Below are 16,843 nucleotides of genomic sequence, written 5' to 3'. Positions count from 1 at the left end.
ATATTCCAAGCCGAAGGTCTGTGACAAAAATTTTCCAAGTTCAGCAATTGTGATCGGATATGTTTCCATTTCTGTTTCAGTGAAGTTAGTGGCGGCAGTGTCTATAAGTGTTTGTAGATTACTTGGTGGCTCTTTGGTGTTGATTATTTTCTTTTTTTTATTCGGTGCTGTGATCTTCGGTGCATCTGGTTTGAGTGTTGCTTGTTCATTATTCCGTTCAGATCCATCGTACGACTTGGAGCTTGCGGATAACGGCCGTTTGGTCGCGAGAGTGTTGTCAAACAGGTGGGGTTTGGGGAACAGCTGTTGGCCATTGAACTCTGGCTGTTGCTTCTGCTGTTGTGCTTGTTTACTGAATTCATTGGCTTCCTGTGTATGTATTTCTTCCGATTTGTCATCATTATTTACTTTAGCCACATTACTTTCGTTTCCATCGGCAGCAGTCGAATTTACCATTGTCGATGACAGTTCTTCGTTATTATGAGGTGGCTGCGCATTATTAACTTTTTGTGTACCTTTGTTTTTTGGACAGTATTTAGTAATATGTCCTTCTTCGTGACAGGTGAAACAAGTAATCTTCTCAGTGGTGATATAAATGTGGTGTATCGAGTCATCATGATTGAGAATGAGCTCCTTAGGAAGTTTATTTACATCGTTTGGGTCGATGTAAAGTTGCCTCCGAAAGCTTAATATGTGCGTGAAACCGATTTCCGAGAATCCAAGCCTGATGCTGCTCATGCTGGACTTTGGGGAAATTCCTTTGTCTTCTGATGCTGAGGTGATTACGTCATGTAGAATGCTGGGATGGACATTTGATAAGATTACTCTTGTGGTTTTGGTGACATAGGGTCGAATTTTCAATATGTGATTATCTATTTTAATAGTATCATTTCCACCAGCTGTTAATTCTTTAACTAGTTTTTCTTGGTTCAAGTAGCAACAAAATCGGTTTTGTGAAATCTTTGACGCAGCAATTATATTCATCGGTAACGTTTTGGTAGCTATAGCCTTCAAATACTTATGGATTTCTATACCTTCTACTGTGTCAATGATTATCGCGAGATTCTTTTTAGGAAACATGTTGCTGTTAGAGACGACTTTGGAAAATGAACTTGGACTTTTATTTTTTTGTTGGTTGTTTGTACTTTGTACTAGTGTAATATTGGAGTCACTAACTCTATTCGAGTCTTGTGTACTACTCATTGTGGAATTATAACAATTTGGTTATTTAACTTTTCGAACTCGTGGTTTTTGATATCAGCACTAATAGTATTATATTAAGAGATTAGGTAAGCGAAGAACGCCGCGGACAGGCCGCGGCAGACGTACACACAAGCACTAGAGTCACCAGTCGGAGCAAACAACAACACGTCTTACTCGCACGACTGTTCAAACCGTACTGATTTTTATTACTTCAAAAGCTATATTTATGTAGAATGGTGCAGAGGTTTTAACAAATTATTATTGCAGACGATTAATTGAATCATTCTCATTCTCTCTATTTAGTTAGTTAATAGGTTAGTTAGTTAATAGCGTAAGTAATAGGTGTAATACAATCATTGGTATCAGAGTTGTCTCTGCATTTACGTACTTACATTCGTCTTACAACGTAGAACATTCTGTCGAAAATGAAACTACGAGGCACCAGTGGTACAAGAAACGCCATGTGCTATGCCTGAGGTAACACAATTTTCCCAACTCTAAGACATGAAGCAATATTATTTTGATTAAATTCATATGAAATGAATATTGGCTTGGCCGATAAATAAATGCAGATACCCATACTTGGACTTGATCTTCGTCTTAAATTTATCCGCAATAAATAGACTTTTATTATTTTATTGTCATCACTGTAAACACATGTATAAGATTAGATAAGGCTTCAACCATTTATACTTCATTTATCACTAATTTACTGGATCCCTGATTAATATCGTCTTGTTTGTACAGCTTTATTATTACCAAATGAATAACTCGACAAATAGTTTTCGTCAATTATGTTTTATTTCGAATTAATTCTTTGACAATATTTTCTTTTTCATTTCTTACATTACTAAACTATGCGATCTTAGACCTGTATTTTACGAGGCATAACTTGTAGAGCTATTTGGTTTTATATAGGTCCATAAAATGTTACTACTCATACTTTTCATTCATTTATCGAGTTATAATGCAACATCCATTCTGAAAAAATTGAAATTTCACTTGTTTAATGAAGCATTGCATTTATTTCTCGCATGCTTTGTGAATTATTAATTTTCCTAATATTTTCAATAACGCGTATAATTTATTTTTTGACTTTTTAAAAAAATAATTCGTAATAGAAGACAACGAATGTGTATAGAAATATGGACAAGAAGCGCTTTCTTCTGATGTAGCTGTAATTAAAACTGAATATTTGGTTAAACCTTTATATTCTTTTTTTAGAATAATGATGAGACCATTTACCTTAATAAAGATCTAAATGTTAAAAATCTAAAGTCGATAACTAAGCGAGACAAGAGAGTGGAGTAAACTAATACATTTATACTATATAAAAATGCATATGATAAGGAATTCCAGCGTGAGAAAAAGAGTTAGGGAAAGCTTAACTCTCTTTCTTAACTAACATCGTGTCGTAAAAACTAGAAGTAAGTGGGGTAAGGTGGGAAATAGGGTAGAGTTGGAAATGTCACTTTCCGGGCAAACTATCAAAGTATATTTGTCATGCGCTACTGACATGTATTTGCAATGACCGTAAGCAAATCTTTATGGTATACTTACGCGTGCAGACGTATTTTTGTGCTCTCTAGAATTTTTTAAAGTTTTTAAAAAATTTCCCACTTTACCCTACTTATCTTTACCTTATGTCAAATGCATGAAGCTTTATACGTTATCAAATATATTACAGATCCATAAAATAGTATACATTGAGTCATCTTTCGAGAAAAGAGTTGAACTCAAATGTGTCCGCCCGCATATGTTAAAGCTAATCGCGCTTCCAACCAATTATGAATCGATCTCTTCGACGGTGCGCGAAATTAAGATGTTCGATGTGACTATTGAACCAATTGCGACAAGATAATCTTGTTCAGTTCCATAAGAACTCGTGGGACTAAGAAGTAGGATGTTTTGCTTAATCAAGTCATAGACGATTTCTGTAATGTTAGATACTTCTTGCAAATGAAAGAAATATACAATTTATTAATAAATTATCAATATGTTATTTAAAAAATCACTTTAAAAAATTAATCTACGGCTAAATCATTCTACTCTGTGTGATATAAATGGACAAAAGTATGACTTGAGTGTACGACATTTAAGTAATGTGACGAATAGATAGAACTCATATTAAACAAGGATGGATTCATTCCACACAACCTAAAAAGAAAAATGTCTGAAAATGTTTGGAAAAGACAAGCAAGTTATATTTAGAACGCTTGCGTATGTTGCTCTCATTTTTTTGTATGGTTGTGTAGTCTCTGATTTTCACGTTGATCCATTTTAAAAAATCACGTATAAAAAAATGTAAGACAACCTCTAGAAATTTGCTTATATGTTTACAAATTAGATCGTCAAGAGAAAAATTAAAAAAATTGTTTACAAAGATAGAGGACTAAGAAAAATGAGAAAATCTTAAAGTTTATCTAGTAAATAAAGTACAACGGAACTTTACTGGATAAGTTTCGTAAGCTGATTTCTGTCTTCCACACACTACTTAATTTTGTCTTTTTCATTTGATTTTGCTTATTTATAAAAGTAAACATTGTCTAAATATTTTTCTCGGAAACCTATTTGTTATTGAAAGTTTAAAAGTTCATTGTTTACCTATATTTTGAAGTCATCAATCATTGCATATGTATTAGAATATTTCTGATATGTAAAGTATTTTCTGATGTATCATTTTGGCGTTTCACTCTTAATATTACTGCGCTAAGATTTTATTTATTTTATTATTTTTATTTACGCAACGAAACAAAATTTAGTTTTTCTTTGGCTTTTATCTTTGATAATCTTCTAACAAATGTGGAAAAGATAGACTTTTTATATTTAGAAAATTAAATTCAAATAATTTTCTGTTTTACTAAAAGTTTTTTCAAAACTGCTATGAAAAAATCCGACTATAAATTAGTTTAAAAACCTAAGGAGGTTTCGCTATCGCTGAAGATAACAATTTCACTCAAAAGCATTTTCTTTATTTTAAGTTGAACTTGAATTTTCATGATGGATTGGTTTAAATTTAATAGCAAGTTAGTTATATACAATACAGTTGTTTAAATGTTTATAATTATTTTATTAATCATTTAATGAATATTTTTATTTATTTATTATTTATTTTTTATTTATTTTTATTATTAATAAAACGGCCATGCATTTCTCATCTTATAAAAAACTCATGGACTTTTTCAGATCCAAAAAATGATGAATAGAAGTTTAGATATTGCAATTTTAGTTCAACGGTTCCGTCGATTACCTGCTTTGTTTTAAATCTCAGTATCTCAAGTTCAATACAACATTTTTCAGTTCTGAAAGAACCAGTGTATTTATTATAACATAGCTAATGCAGGGCATCAGTTCTGAATTTTGCTGTAACAATTAATAAATTTCTTATAGTCTTATAAACATTTAATTTGTTTATAATTAATTACCCATTCATGTCTGGATAAATCACCATCGCAATTCGTGTAACCATCATTGCTGACGATGTAACTCTATTTGTTCAGGAAAAACTATCAAATAGTGAAACCTTGATGCAACAAACAATGAAATTCTCTAAAAACAAATCACAAGCAATTGTTTTGTTAAATTAGAAAAGTACTAATTATAAAATAGAATTAAATTTTGGTTTCAATGACTTATAAATCAAAACCTTAGGTCTAATCTTCTTTTCATAACTCTCGCGGACATCGCACATAGAAAACTCGGAAAACTCAAAAATACAGCGTATCCGATGTATAACGTACTAGAAACTGGAGAGTCAAAAAATAAATCTTAATTGACACCTTCGAAGCATTTACTAAAGTAAAATTGATTACACCAGTAACGTATACAGCACAATTAAAAATTATAAAATCAAATCTTTGGATGATACAGTCGTCATCTCTAATTTACAAATAGCCACAATAAGTGGTTTTACGGCTGATAGAAATCTTAAAGACATGCTCAACAAATTGCGTAATCATTGAAAACAACGCACTATCACTAAACCTAAGAAGAAAAAAACTAACAACAAACTATGTACATATTAAAACTCTTATCTTGAAATATATCAAAACTATAAATTAATACAAGATTATAAACAAACAAAATTGTCACATGGAAAGTAGAAATAAAAAAAATTTCTAGACACCTTTTTACCAAAAATCTATCTCATTATTAAAAAAATCGATATTAAACCAGACAATATAACATTATAGCTAAGATAAAACATGGATTCAAAATAGAATATGCTACGCAAACCTACTTCATAGATAAAGCCTCATTAAAGCACATGATACAGCAATTCTCTAGCTGTAAACCATTTACATAAACGCCACAAAAACACGAGCTACACTTAAAACAGCTGCAGCCTTATCTAATTAGGAAAAGTGTCTCCTAAAATAGTCCAGGCAATAGAGCCCGAAAAAGAGCGTTTCGCGTACTTTTTTCTGGAAAGCACGAAATTTTTACCGTGGATAGTTGACAATGAGTGTAATAACATATCTTCATCCAAAGTCTGAAATCGGTGCGGAACATTGTTAACCAGCCATTTGAAAAAAAAAAAAATTTATCTATTTTCATGTTTTCGCGTAATATCTTTTTTACTAGCAGTTGAATCGAAAAATGGTTTAATGGTTTTTTGTTCGTCTCAGCACGACCTACAAAAGCATGTGTCGTACGTTAATACATGTTAATTAGATAAAAAGTTATTAACACAAAAAGGCCAATCGTTTATTTAATAATTACCGTTCAATATTTAATCATAGAGATTTTCCATGTACCTCAATGTAGTTATTATTACGTAAAGATTATGAGCTTTGAAGCCGCAAGCTCTAATGTTAATTTCAATGGATACATACGGTTAACAACAAATTAACTGTTTCGTTTTGTCTACAGTCCGAATCGTTAAGCAAAGTGACGCCAATTTTTTTATCGGTACTTGTTAGAGTTTATAATCAAAAACTGCAATTTAAACAAAAAAAAATTTAATTTACGACTCAGGGAATTTTTTCTAAAATATTGCTTAGTTGCAAAATGCCATTAACCGCGTATTATAAAACTTTTCTGGTGTTTTACAATGTATATCGGTAGATGGTCAAAAGAGCTTCAATTTGAAGAAAAACCACATGAAAATTCGTCAATTAATAAAAAAGTTACAGGTTGTTAAAGTTTTCGACTTGTTGTTAAAAGATTAATATAAATAACAAAAAATTTTTTAAGCGATCCGAAGCAGAAAGCCAAGGTTCTTTTAACTGTGAAATATCTAGACTTTTCTTCAATTGTACATGCATTACATTCACGATTGAACGTAAACAGAATTAATGATTTTTGTGGTGGAGGAAGTCGACCACCGTTATTTGGATCGCTCAAAAATTCGCTGAGTGTCTTTAAAACGCATGGCGAGACTTTAACATTACTTTTCTCCCAATCTAAAGAAGATAATTAATTCTTTTTTTTTAATTTTATTCTACTTATTGAGAGAAGTCTGAATATGATCTTTTTAATACAAAAATATTGTTATAAAGCCACAAATCACTTGTATAAAAATCATAGGTTTTTAACATTTAAATTTACAATAACTTTTTTTTTTTTAATTTGTTAGTAATTGTCACCTGTTTTAAATTTAGAAATAAACCAAATGTTGGCAATTAATTTGGTTTTGAATGACAAAGGTCTTATTTTTCTGCTGGCAACGAAATATCATATATTTCCAAGCAGAAAAATAAGACCTATGTCATTCAAAACTAAATTAATTGCCAACATTTAGTTTATTACTAAATTCGCGATCTTCCGTTTTCTAAGTTCTCTATTCCCTCTTTCAGTACCGTGTGCAGAATTTCCTCCTATCTTTTGCTTGATTGCTTGACTAAGGTCATATCTAGATCTATCTTCCAAATAATTTCTCATTAGCTAGCTTTACCTGTATGGCCAACACTTTACCAATTGTCTTTCCCTTTGTAATCATTCGAGCCTATTAAATGAAGAATGTCACCATTTTTTTTATTTGATATATACTCTTGTGTAAGCCATTTTACTGGTCCTTTGTCAGTTTACTTAAATTTATCATATCTAGGACATAAAATTGACTACTTAATGTCTCTGCTAGTCCAGATATTGATTCCTCGTTGAGTTCCGAGGAAAGCACCTTTTCGATCTCTTTAGTAATGGCCTTTTCCAGTTTCCGTTTGCCCGATGGTTTAACACTTGTTAAGGATAATCCAGTCATTACATTTCTGTTGTGCACTTCTGTTGACGTTTGCGGCTTATCGGCCTTACTCTTACTTGTTCGCGAGATTATTGTTGCCCTGGAAACATTTATTTCACATATCCTCTACGGAGACAACTTCTACGTTACATACAGTCCACAGTTAGTCCAATTAGATAAAGCAGGAGCCTAGTAGTGATCGATGTCGAATTTACCGACCATTAATACCGACGATGGTTCCCCTTGTGATGCTTGCAACTGATTGATTTAATTTATCAATTGAATTCAATTGTAAGATGTCGCTCATTGGAGAGTACATCAATGAAAAGCTTGGATGTTCAAAATTAAGTTTCGTTGTTCATTTCACGCTATACGTAGTTCAATTAAAAAGAAATCTTTAAGCAGTCAGAAGTTTAAATTCACTAACAATAAATAGAGATAGTTGTTTTATTTATTAAAGTAATAGTTGTTATATTCATCTATTTGTGCATGTCTCTCTAGTGCAAATAATTATAAATAGAAAGTCGTTAATTGAAAGTCGCTCATCGGAAAGTACATAAATGAAGAGCTTGAATGTTCAAAATTAAGTTTCGTTATTCAATTCACGCTATACGTAGTTCAATGAAAAAGAGTAGTCAGAAATTTAAGTTCGCTAACAATAAACAGAGATAGTTGTTATTTTCGTTTATTTGTGCATGTCTCTCTAGTGCACATAATTATAAATAGAAATAGAAAGTCGTTAAAACTAATTGACAGAAGTTCCTGAGCTATGAATCAATTTGAAAAAAAAATAGTACATAGACAAAGTGTATAAAAATAAATCAATTTAATTTTGATATTAAGAATTTACTATATCAAAGTTACAGTATTTAATTGAATGATAAAGCCATGAACTTTTCGTAATTTTTTCTTATAAAATTTTTAAGGAAATTCCAAAATATTAAAGAAAGCTAGCGTTGTTCTTGTTAATAAACTATACCGAATGATATTGAAAGATATTGGACTCGATTCTGAGGCTTCATGGTATGATGTTATTAATTAGATTGCCGTAGAAGTGTCTCAAGCAATCGCCTATTTTCCGTTTCTCCATGACAAGATTAAGCCTTTTCTATTAGAAATTATTCCCTCTTATTTCTCGGAGATAGACGATATATCCTGCTATATCCTTAGGGCTTCTGTCGATACTCCCTGTGATTTCTTTCACACGCTTTTTCCGTTCTACCTTTTATATTGTTTTATACACTGTACTGTACTTATTACTTTCAATTAAATTTTATATTTGTTCAGATAATAACTACATCTTGTAAGATAGTTTTTTTAAAATAAATAAATAAATAAATATATATATATATGTATAATTATTAATAATGGTTTTTTAATCGATGTCAAAGTCTGCAATTGAAAAACAGCCCCCATATCTAAAAATTCTTGTTCTGAATAAATTTAAACAAAGAATTTCAACATGGAACTTGTAGTACTAATATAGGGTATTAGGTTAATAAATTGTTAAAATATTTCGATCTGATCCGCGCCAAACTAATAGTTTATTAATGTCGCCAAGGTTGTCAATCGTTATACGTATGGTCTTCAGTCATATGTATATGTTGATTAAGTATTGCTGATATGTATATCGTGTTGTTGTTATTTGATATTTATTACTAGGGCTTTTAAAGTATTATAAATCATATATCGATTTTATTTTTATTACATATAATAATCAATCTAATCAAATGAAAAACATCCTATTGGTTTCATTTGCTTTCTGCCTTCCGAATAAAATAGACTAATATATTATTTTACAATTATAACTTGAATTCACCATGAAAAAAATTTGTTAATGTTCAAATTATTGTTAATTTTTACTATAGTTATTATACATAACAAACTAATGATCTTATTACATCAACATTATGGATTTTGTCTTAATTCATAATTTATTTAAACAATTTTTTTATAAATAGTTTTCAAGTTTTCTAATATAGTCTCATGATCTGTCTTTGAGTTTTATAAAAAAATACATACAAAAGAATTCATTCAAAGACAAAATAATACATGCGTTATTATTTTATATCTTCAAATATTCGCTTTGGATTAAAACGTAATCTATGTGTCAAAATTTATACTTTATAAAAATAATAATGTTTTGTAACATTAAATATTCTAAGACTTTGCAAGTTGAAATGCAACATACCTAGAAAACGACATAATAGAAATATCATCTTCTAAATAACCGCAAATCGAACAAGACAATATATAAAATCACAAAAAGTTTACGAGCGACCTTTTCGGTTGTTTAACGCTACAATATTTCTTGATAAATTATGTTGACAAGTCGAGTTATTTGAGTATACATGTAGAGATTGAACAAAGGAAATTATTTACATGCCTTTTCATCTCATCATTTACTGGATGATGTCCAATGTGCCGTGTGGCCAAAACAACTTAATTGCATATAACAATCCTTCTGTTTTCTAAAAATTATTAAATGTGTGAAAATATTTTAAAAAACTATCTATCTATCTATACTTCAAGTAACCATTTTACTTCTCAGAAATATAATTTTTTAATTTTTTGCCGTTATTTTCATATTTAAAATGAACGTATGTAATACAATATGATGTTCAATAGTTTTAAGATTTTGCAGAATTTTGAATAAAACTGATTATCACTTTTGTTAAATCAATAAAACAATAATTCTAATGACGTGATATCTGAGAAGCATGAACATGTGTTGAGAAGAAAGTAAAATATTTGGAATTTGTAGTAGGTCATAATCTAAAAATAAATCGTACAAAGTCGAGGAACTTGAAACTGATTTCTTCGCATCTGGAAATAGTTTGATATTTTTAGTACTACAATTACTTGCTCGCCAAATTTTTTCGAATGATTTACGTTTGATACAGTAAAAATACTTTTTTTATGTCAAAATTTTGTGCGATTTAATGTAATCTAGACGTATATTCATGATATATTTACTTACATAACCAACTAACTTTTCTAATTTACTTTCAAATAATGTTTTTGTCTCATAAGTAAGAAAAAAATGTATAAGAATTGCAGCTTTCACAATGATGCTTTGACATCTTTGAGTGAAACTTGACATCATATTTTGCAATCGTGAGATCAAAGTATTGTGTTGTTCATTTTATTCTAAATCCTCTTCCTCCTCTTCTGTATCATATTCAATTGTTTCTTCGAAGTGCATCGATTTCTGTGATTTCTTTGATGTTTGAGTAACAGATTTGAATGAATTTGCTGTCTGCATAGTGGCTGTCTTTTCAACATTTTCAACGGATTGCGAAGTCTTTACTGATTGTGAAAGAGATTTGATGTTGCTGTTGGACTGTGTCACCAAGCTCGACGAATTGTCATTCACTAATTGAAAAAAAGGGATTATTAGAAAAAATTGGATAGATATTTTTGAAATATAGTAATCTGTCGGAATATATGTTAAGCATTCATAAGGTTACTGAGAAAAAACTTTGAGTTGTTTCATTGCATATTAGCGATTTTCTTACAATCGAAATATTATTTAAAAATTGAAAGTATTCAAGAGAATTATCTATTACAGCTACGGTATATATCAAACAGAGAATAGTATAAGTTTTATTATATTAGAATAAACAACGTCCAAGACGAATGATGTGTTTTGAATGTTTTAAAAATTAACTAAAAAGTAAGAAGAGTTCTTTAACTGACACGAGTCTTAAAACTACTTTACTACTAACTCAGTTATTTTAATGAATAAAATATGTAATTTAATAGTGGAGGCAATATATTTCGAATATAATTCATTTAACTTTATCTCAAATAAGGCATTTATTTCACTCTATTTGAAGTACCTAGGAATGAGATAATTATATTTTAAAAGGTTTGAAATAATTTGAAGATTGAAAATTAAACCAACTGTCAATAGTGAAAAGAAATTGAGTATTTGTAATAAAATTTTAGAAAATAAAAATTGCGTAACTCATCTTAAGAAATGTATAATCAATGTTTATGGCTACACATTAAAGACGTCAAAATCTGAAGAGTGTTTAGTTGTTCAATTAAAAAAATAGTAGTTACCGTTGATTAGAAAAAAGGAATTATTAAAAATAGTTGGATAGATACTTTTGAAATATAGTGATCTGTCGGAGTATACGTTAAGCATTCATAAGGTTACTGAGAAAAAACTTTCTTGTTTCATTGTATATTAGCGATATATTATTGAAAGAACATTTCCCACAATTTCTACGTATACTTTTAGAACAAATCCTATTTCTTATTTTCTTAGTTCGTGCTACTATAGTATAACTTGATGAAAAATATTTTTAAATAACAATGACAATTTTTAAACAAAATGTAAATATAATATTAGAAAAAACATTTGTTCTATAGATAAATTCGATGTGAAAAGATACTCGAACAGATACTTTTGAAGAAACAAACCTACTGACCTTTTGCTACTTCCATGTTGAAAGCTGGTTGACGTTTTTGATGAAGCGCGAAGTCGCGAAATTAGTTGAGAAGCGAAAGTTGACAACTCTATATAGTTGTGTTCACTCTTGAGAAGAGCTCTCACGAATGCGTCGACTGCGTGCATGGCATCCGAATTTTAGCTCGAACAGTAGTTTCTCAGCGTTCGGTGGTGGGGATATTCTCGGGTTAAAACAGACAAAAGCTCTCTGTCCACAAGAAGAAACGTGGGCAGAGAATCGAAGAGAATTTCCCAAATCCCAAGTTCTTTGCCGATATCTGAGGCGCGCTCCAAATCGCCAGTCAATGATCTATCCTCCTTTTTCTCGAACCGCCATTCGGCGCACGTGGCAGCAGATACCGACGCTAGCGTCGTGGAGAATGCGAGCTTCTCACACAAGTGCTCTATTAGAAGGCTCTTCGGCCGTCAAGCTCATTTTTCTCCCTTTCAGACGCGAGCTTGCTTGCATCTCTGCGCTCCGCAGGCAAGGCTCGCGCCTTCCTATCGAATAATTTTACTTTCTCTTTCCCAGCTATGCTATACGTTTTACTTTTTATGCACACCAGATGTTTCCAATAGTTATTCCATTGGAATTTTTCTCAATTAATGCTTGCATCAAATCCTTACCGTATATCATTAAAGCGAATCAATAAGCAATCATATATAGGAACGGAATATTTATCAAATGTTTGAATTCATGTGTCAACAATGACAGTGGAAATAAAGCAAATGGGAGCATTCCCAAAACAACTGGCCTCGAGCGAGACTCAATAATGTTCGATCGCATTCTCATCATTTTCCCATAAATTCATTCGATGCGTTATTGCTTTCGTATCTATAGCAAACTCTGAGTGGGTCAAGTGTAGAATGTTTATTTGCTAGATAAAAGTGTAAAATGCTCCAGTTTATCATTTGAGGTGCATTTATTCAATATACAAGTAATAGACAATATAACAAAGTGATATAAGTCCGATAATGTCGAGACAAAGTAAAGAACTCTTAGAATTATTTGCGAAGAGAGCATTTTACCGGTTTTGCCAATTTTCGTGTTGTGCGCTCGACAGCTACTCCAAGAAATCACTCACTACGTCGAAGCTAACGGGAAAGGAATTCAAGCCAAGAAGCCTCTCGACATCAGTGAGGTTTAGGGCGATGATTTGGGAAAAATTCTTTCTCTTATTTACTTGAACGTTCTGATTGGATGTACCGTATTTAACTTGTTTTTTGAAATAACAGATGTACAAATTTATTTCGTGGACTGATTTTGTTGAATTTTTATATTATTGTATTTTTTCATGGACTTTTCGTCGTGAACTTTCCTATTTCGGTCAATTTATTCGATTTAAATATTTATTTCATAAACTTCTCACAGAAAGAAAATGCGATTTTTCTGCAATAAAAGTAAAACATTACAATATAAGAGATAAATAAATCGTAACACAGCAAGGTTTTAATAGAAGAAATCAAAACAATAGATTTCACACGATCCAATGAACAGGACCTAAAAATAGCAAAGAAACTCGCAGCGCGCATTCCCTCGGTGGTTCATCGATATGTAGTATCTAACTTATTCCTCTCTCTCTCTCTCTCTCTCTCTCTTTCTCTCTCTTCGTCATCGTTATATTTCAGTCATCTGAGAAAAGCTTTGTGACTAACATTGAGTTATTTATCACGTTACTACTACTGAGCACGCTGATTCATATCTGATATTTTCTTGCCAATTTTCGACCAAACTCTGTTTCTATTTACATTTTGGGTGACTTTATCTTCTCAATAAGACTTTTGACGACACAATCTAAATTTATTTCAAAAAAATATAATATATAACTATCTGATTTATACAACGATAATTTAGATTTGAATTAATTGTAGCTAGATTTACGATTATTTTATTCCATATTAAACCATTGTGTTTGTCGAAATAATGATTTAGATTCTTTGCATATTAAATCCAGATGCAAAATATGAAAGTAAATTAAACGTGGGATATCTCTTCAATAAACAAATATTATATTTTGGAAAAAATTTTCAACATTCTTTACTTCGATTTCATAAGTCTGTACTCATTCCATTTCATCCCCTTCAAATGTCATAGCCATATTCTTTTGAATTTTTATATACACAACTGCAATTTCTTCAGTCATTTAATGCCTAACGGAACCGATGTATTACGTATAGGGAAAAATCATACATTTTACTTATCACCTACATCTATGACATATTAACTGTATAACCCTTGAGCTAGTTAGCGTAACGATGATATGTGAATCCCATTATGAGGTGTTTGCATAACTTCATGTTGCAGTCTCACGCATGTAATCAACAGATGCTTTGTATTAGAACTAAGACGAAATCTTTGAATTTTACATTTGGTTGAAGACTAAAATAACATTGCGTAATCGTCTTATGTTGCGATATTTTAAAAAATCGATATATAGTAAGAAGTCTTCTTGATACGTGGAAAAAACTATTTCCAATATGACTATCCCTTTTCATAATATGCCACTATTGCTAAATTTGTTGGTAATATAATGTTACCATTAAGTATAAAAACTCCAAAAACGTTCTACGATATTGAACGTACAGAAAGTTTATATAAGAGTATGACTGCAGTTTGTAGCTATACGAGACCAATGAAAAGTTACGCGGAAGTAATATTTTAGCCAACGTCTCATTAATATTTAAAATTTCACGCATATTCGTAGGAACAGTAATGTATCGGGCGAACGTTCACCCTTTGAAGGTAGCTGCTGCAGTGGACAGGGCGTTGCCGCTGATAGCACCGAGAGTGAAGCTGAGGAAGCCACAAAATACAGAGTAGTCTTATTAGGCGATTCGGGAGTCGGTAAAACAGCTCTCGTGTCACAGTTCATGACTAGTGAATACATGAATACGTACGATGCTAGTCTAGGTAAGCTCAAATTTGGCATGTATTTTTTTTTATTTTTACACAAACAAGTCGACCGTTTCGAATTATTAATAATTATTGATTATCTTATTTACAAAATTTTAGAGATTCACGCCATTATTCTATTTAAACAATAAAGCTCAAAAAGCTCGAGCAGAATGAGGTTTAGCTCGATTTAGTTACGTTGAATCAGACTGGAGCCGACACGGGTTTTTCGAGCTCAAATTGCTTGAGGCCTCAAACCCACACGAACCTTACAAGCTGCTCAAACTTACGACCTCTCGGTCTTATCGAGTTTTATCAAAACTTTTCCAAAATAAGCACATATAATTTTTTTAACTTAACGGTAGTGAGTAGCATTATTTGATCAATGACACCACTATCAATTTTGTATCACTTGTCTCCGTTTTCCTCTTTTATTCGCGTTCACCACGTTCTGACAGCTTGGAGAATGTTCGTTAGGTTTTTCAGGCCGCGCATGCAAGTACATCTGTACTTCCACGGGGATAATTATAAGTGGAGACGATAAAGCGAAATATAAAACGGAGATAGAGTCGGCACGGGGGAGGCATTTAAGCGCGCGCGCGCACACACACACACCCAACCTCTCTCTCTCTCTCTCTCTCTATAGTTTTCCATTAATAAATACATACAGTTAATCATCATTGTCACTGTTTTTATTTCACACATACAACCCTATCTTCAACGATTGGGCAACGTCAAAGAAGAACCCTTAATCCGTCACACTACAACTTGCATGTATTTCCTGTGGGTCATTAAAATAATAATATTATAGATATGAAAAATGTTATTTGAGTGATAAAATAGTATCACATAATACTTATATCTTACATGAGCACCTAAATTTCCTTGGATTGACAAGGAAGTACTTTCTACTCGAAACGAAATGATCATTTCGGCCTTATTCCATCTTTCAATAGTGGATAACTGTTGCTTATATATATATATATATATATATATATATATATATATATATATATATATATGTTATTGAGCTAGCCTGCGGCATACCTGAAAAGAATGTCATCTGAACCAGGATATTTGAATTAAATGTATTTCGAAAAAGAAAATATTATTTTTAATAGAATGCTCATTGTTACTTGTATTGTTCTCTAGTTGAAAATATATCAAAGACACACTTTACCCTTCAGACTATTTGTAATCTCATTGCAGCAGAGCGACAGTTTTTCACGCATATTTATCTTCTCAGATTTATTTCCTCGTTTTCAGTACCATTATGTTTCCTCTTCCTCCAATTCTTAGATAAAACCAATCTTATGATAATGTAAATATCGCGTAATCTTTTGGTACAAAAGTGAAAAAATTCAATTCATTATTATTATCATTCAACGGGAAAAAAGAGAAGTTGATTAAACTTATTAAGCAGATTAATAATCCTTACGAAAATATGAATTCGCTTGCTGAAATTTCAAGCTTATGTCTTATTTATGATGATAAGACCAAACGAATAAAATTTTTCTTATTGTTCGGTTCTTTTTATTCTACCAACAGTTGTTGTTTATAATAACTATTGAAAATAATATATTTTTTGATGATATGTGAAAAGAGTTTCTGATCCATATCATGCTATTAGTTGATTGGTGTTAAAATTGTATTTTTGGTCTTTTGCAGATGACGAATTTGGTGAAAAAACTGTATCAATATTGCTGGACGGCGAAGAATCGGAAATGATCTTTATTGATCACCCGCATATTGAAATGAGTGTAAGTTGTTTTATAGAAAACTTCATAATTCATCGGAGCTTTAAATGATTATTCCTCCATGTTATAGAGCAATTTTATAGAAAAATATCTTTGACATATGAATTTTGAGGCTCAAAGGTCCGCAATACATAATCATCAATTTGTCTTTAGTTGGAAAATTCTCTCTCAACGTACGAGCCTCATGCTTGCGTGGTTGTTTACTCGATAGTATCACGTTCCAGCTTCCAAGTTGCTGAAGAGATGTTGAATTACCTTTGGCGAGAGCATTATACACAAGAGCGTTCAGTAATCGTCGTTGGCAATAAGGCTGATCTTGCAAGAAGCCGCCAGATTAACGCAAGTGGTAA

At 31.4% G+C, this 16,843-nt stretch overlaps 1 protein-coding gene and 1 long non-coding RNA gene across 6 annotated transcripts in view; one reads left to right on the top strand and one right to left on the bottom strand.

Moving 5' to 3' along the window:
- Nucleotides 1-16,843, top strand: part of LOC131664102 (uncharacterized) — a 40,158-nt gene that overhangs the window by 20,402 nt on the left and 2,913 nt on the right. For 4 of the 5 annotated variants that reach the window (XM_058934969.1, XM_058934968.1, XM_058934972.1 and 1 more), the window contains 3 exons: nt 14,549-14,754; nt 16,405-16,496; nt 16,647-16,839. In XM_058934969.1, the coding sequence (XP_058790952.1) occupies nt 14,549-14,754; nt 16,405-16,496; nt 16,647-16,839 (491 nt within the window). The remainder of the gene's footprint in view (nt 1-14,548; nt 14,755-16,404; nt 16,497-16,646; nt 16,840-16,843) is intronic. The other variant, XM_058934970.1, reaches the window with a different exon arrangement.
- LOC131664103 (uncharacterized) lies at nt 8,054-12,200 on the bottom strand. Its single transcript, XR_009301910.1, has 2 exons — nt 11,824-12,200; nt 8,054-10,759 (listed from the first exon to the last, which is right to left on the bottom strand). It is a non-coding gene; the product is annotated as an uncharacterized LOC131664103 (long non-coding RNA).

The sequence above is a fragment of the Phymastichus coffea genome, unplaced genomic scaffold (assembly GCF_024137745.1).
Source record: "Phymastichus coffea isolate CEN01 unplaced genomic scaffold, Cenicafe_Pcof_1.1 PCOF00040, whole genome shotgun sequence".
In the NCBI taxonomy this organism is placed as follows: domain Eukaryota; kingdom Metazoa; phylum Arthropoda; class Insecta; order Hymenoptera; family Eulophidae; genus Phymastichus; species Phymastichus coffea.
This window is presented reverse-complemented; position numbering and strand designations above follow the sequence as displayed.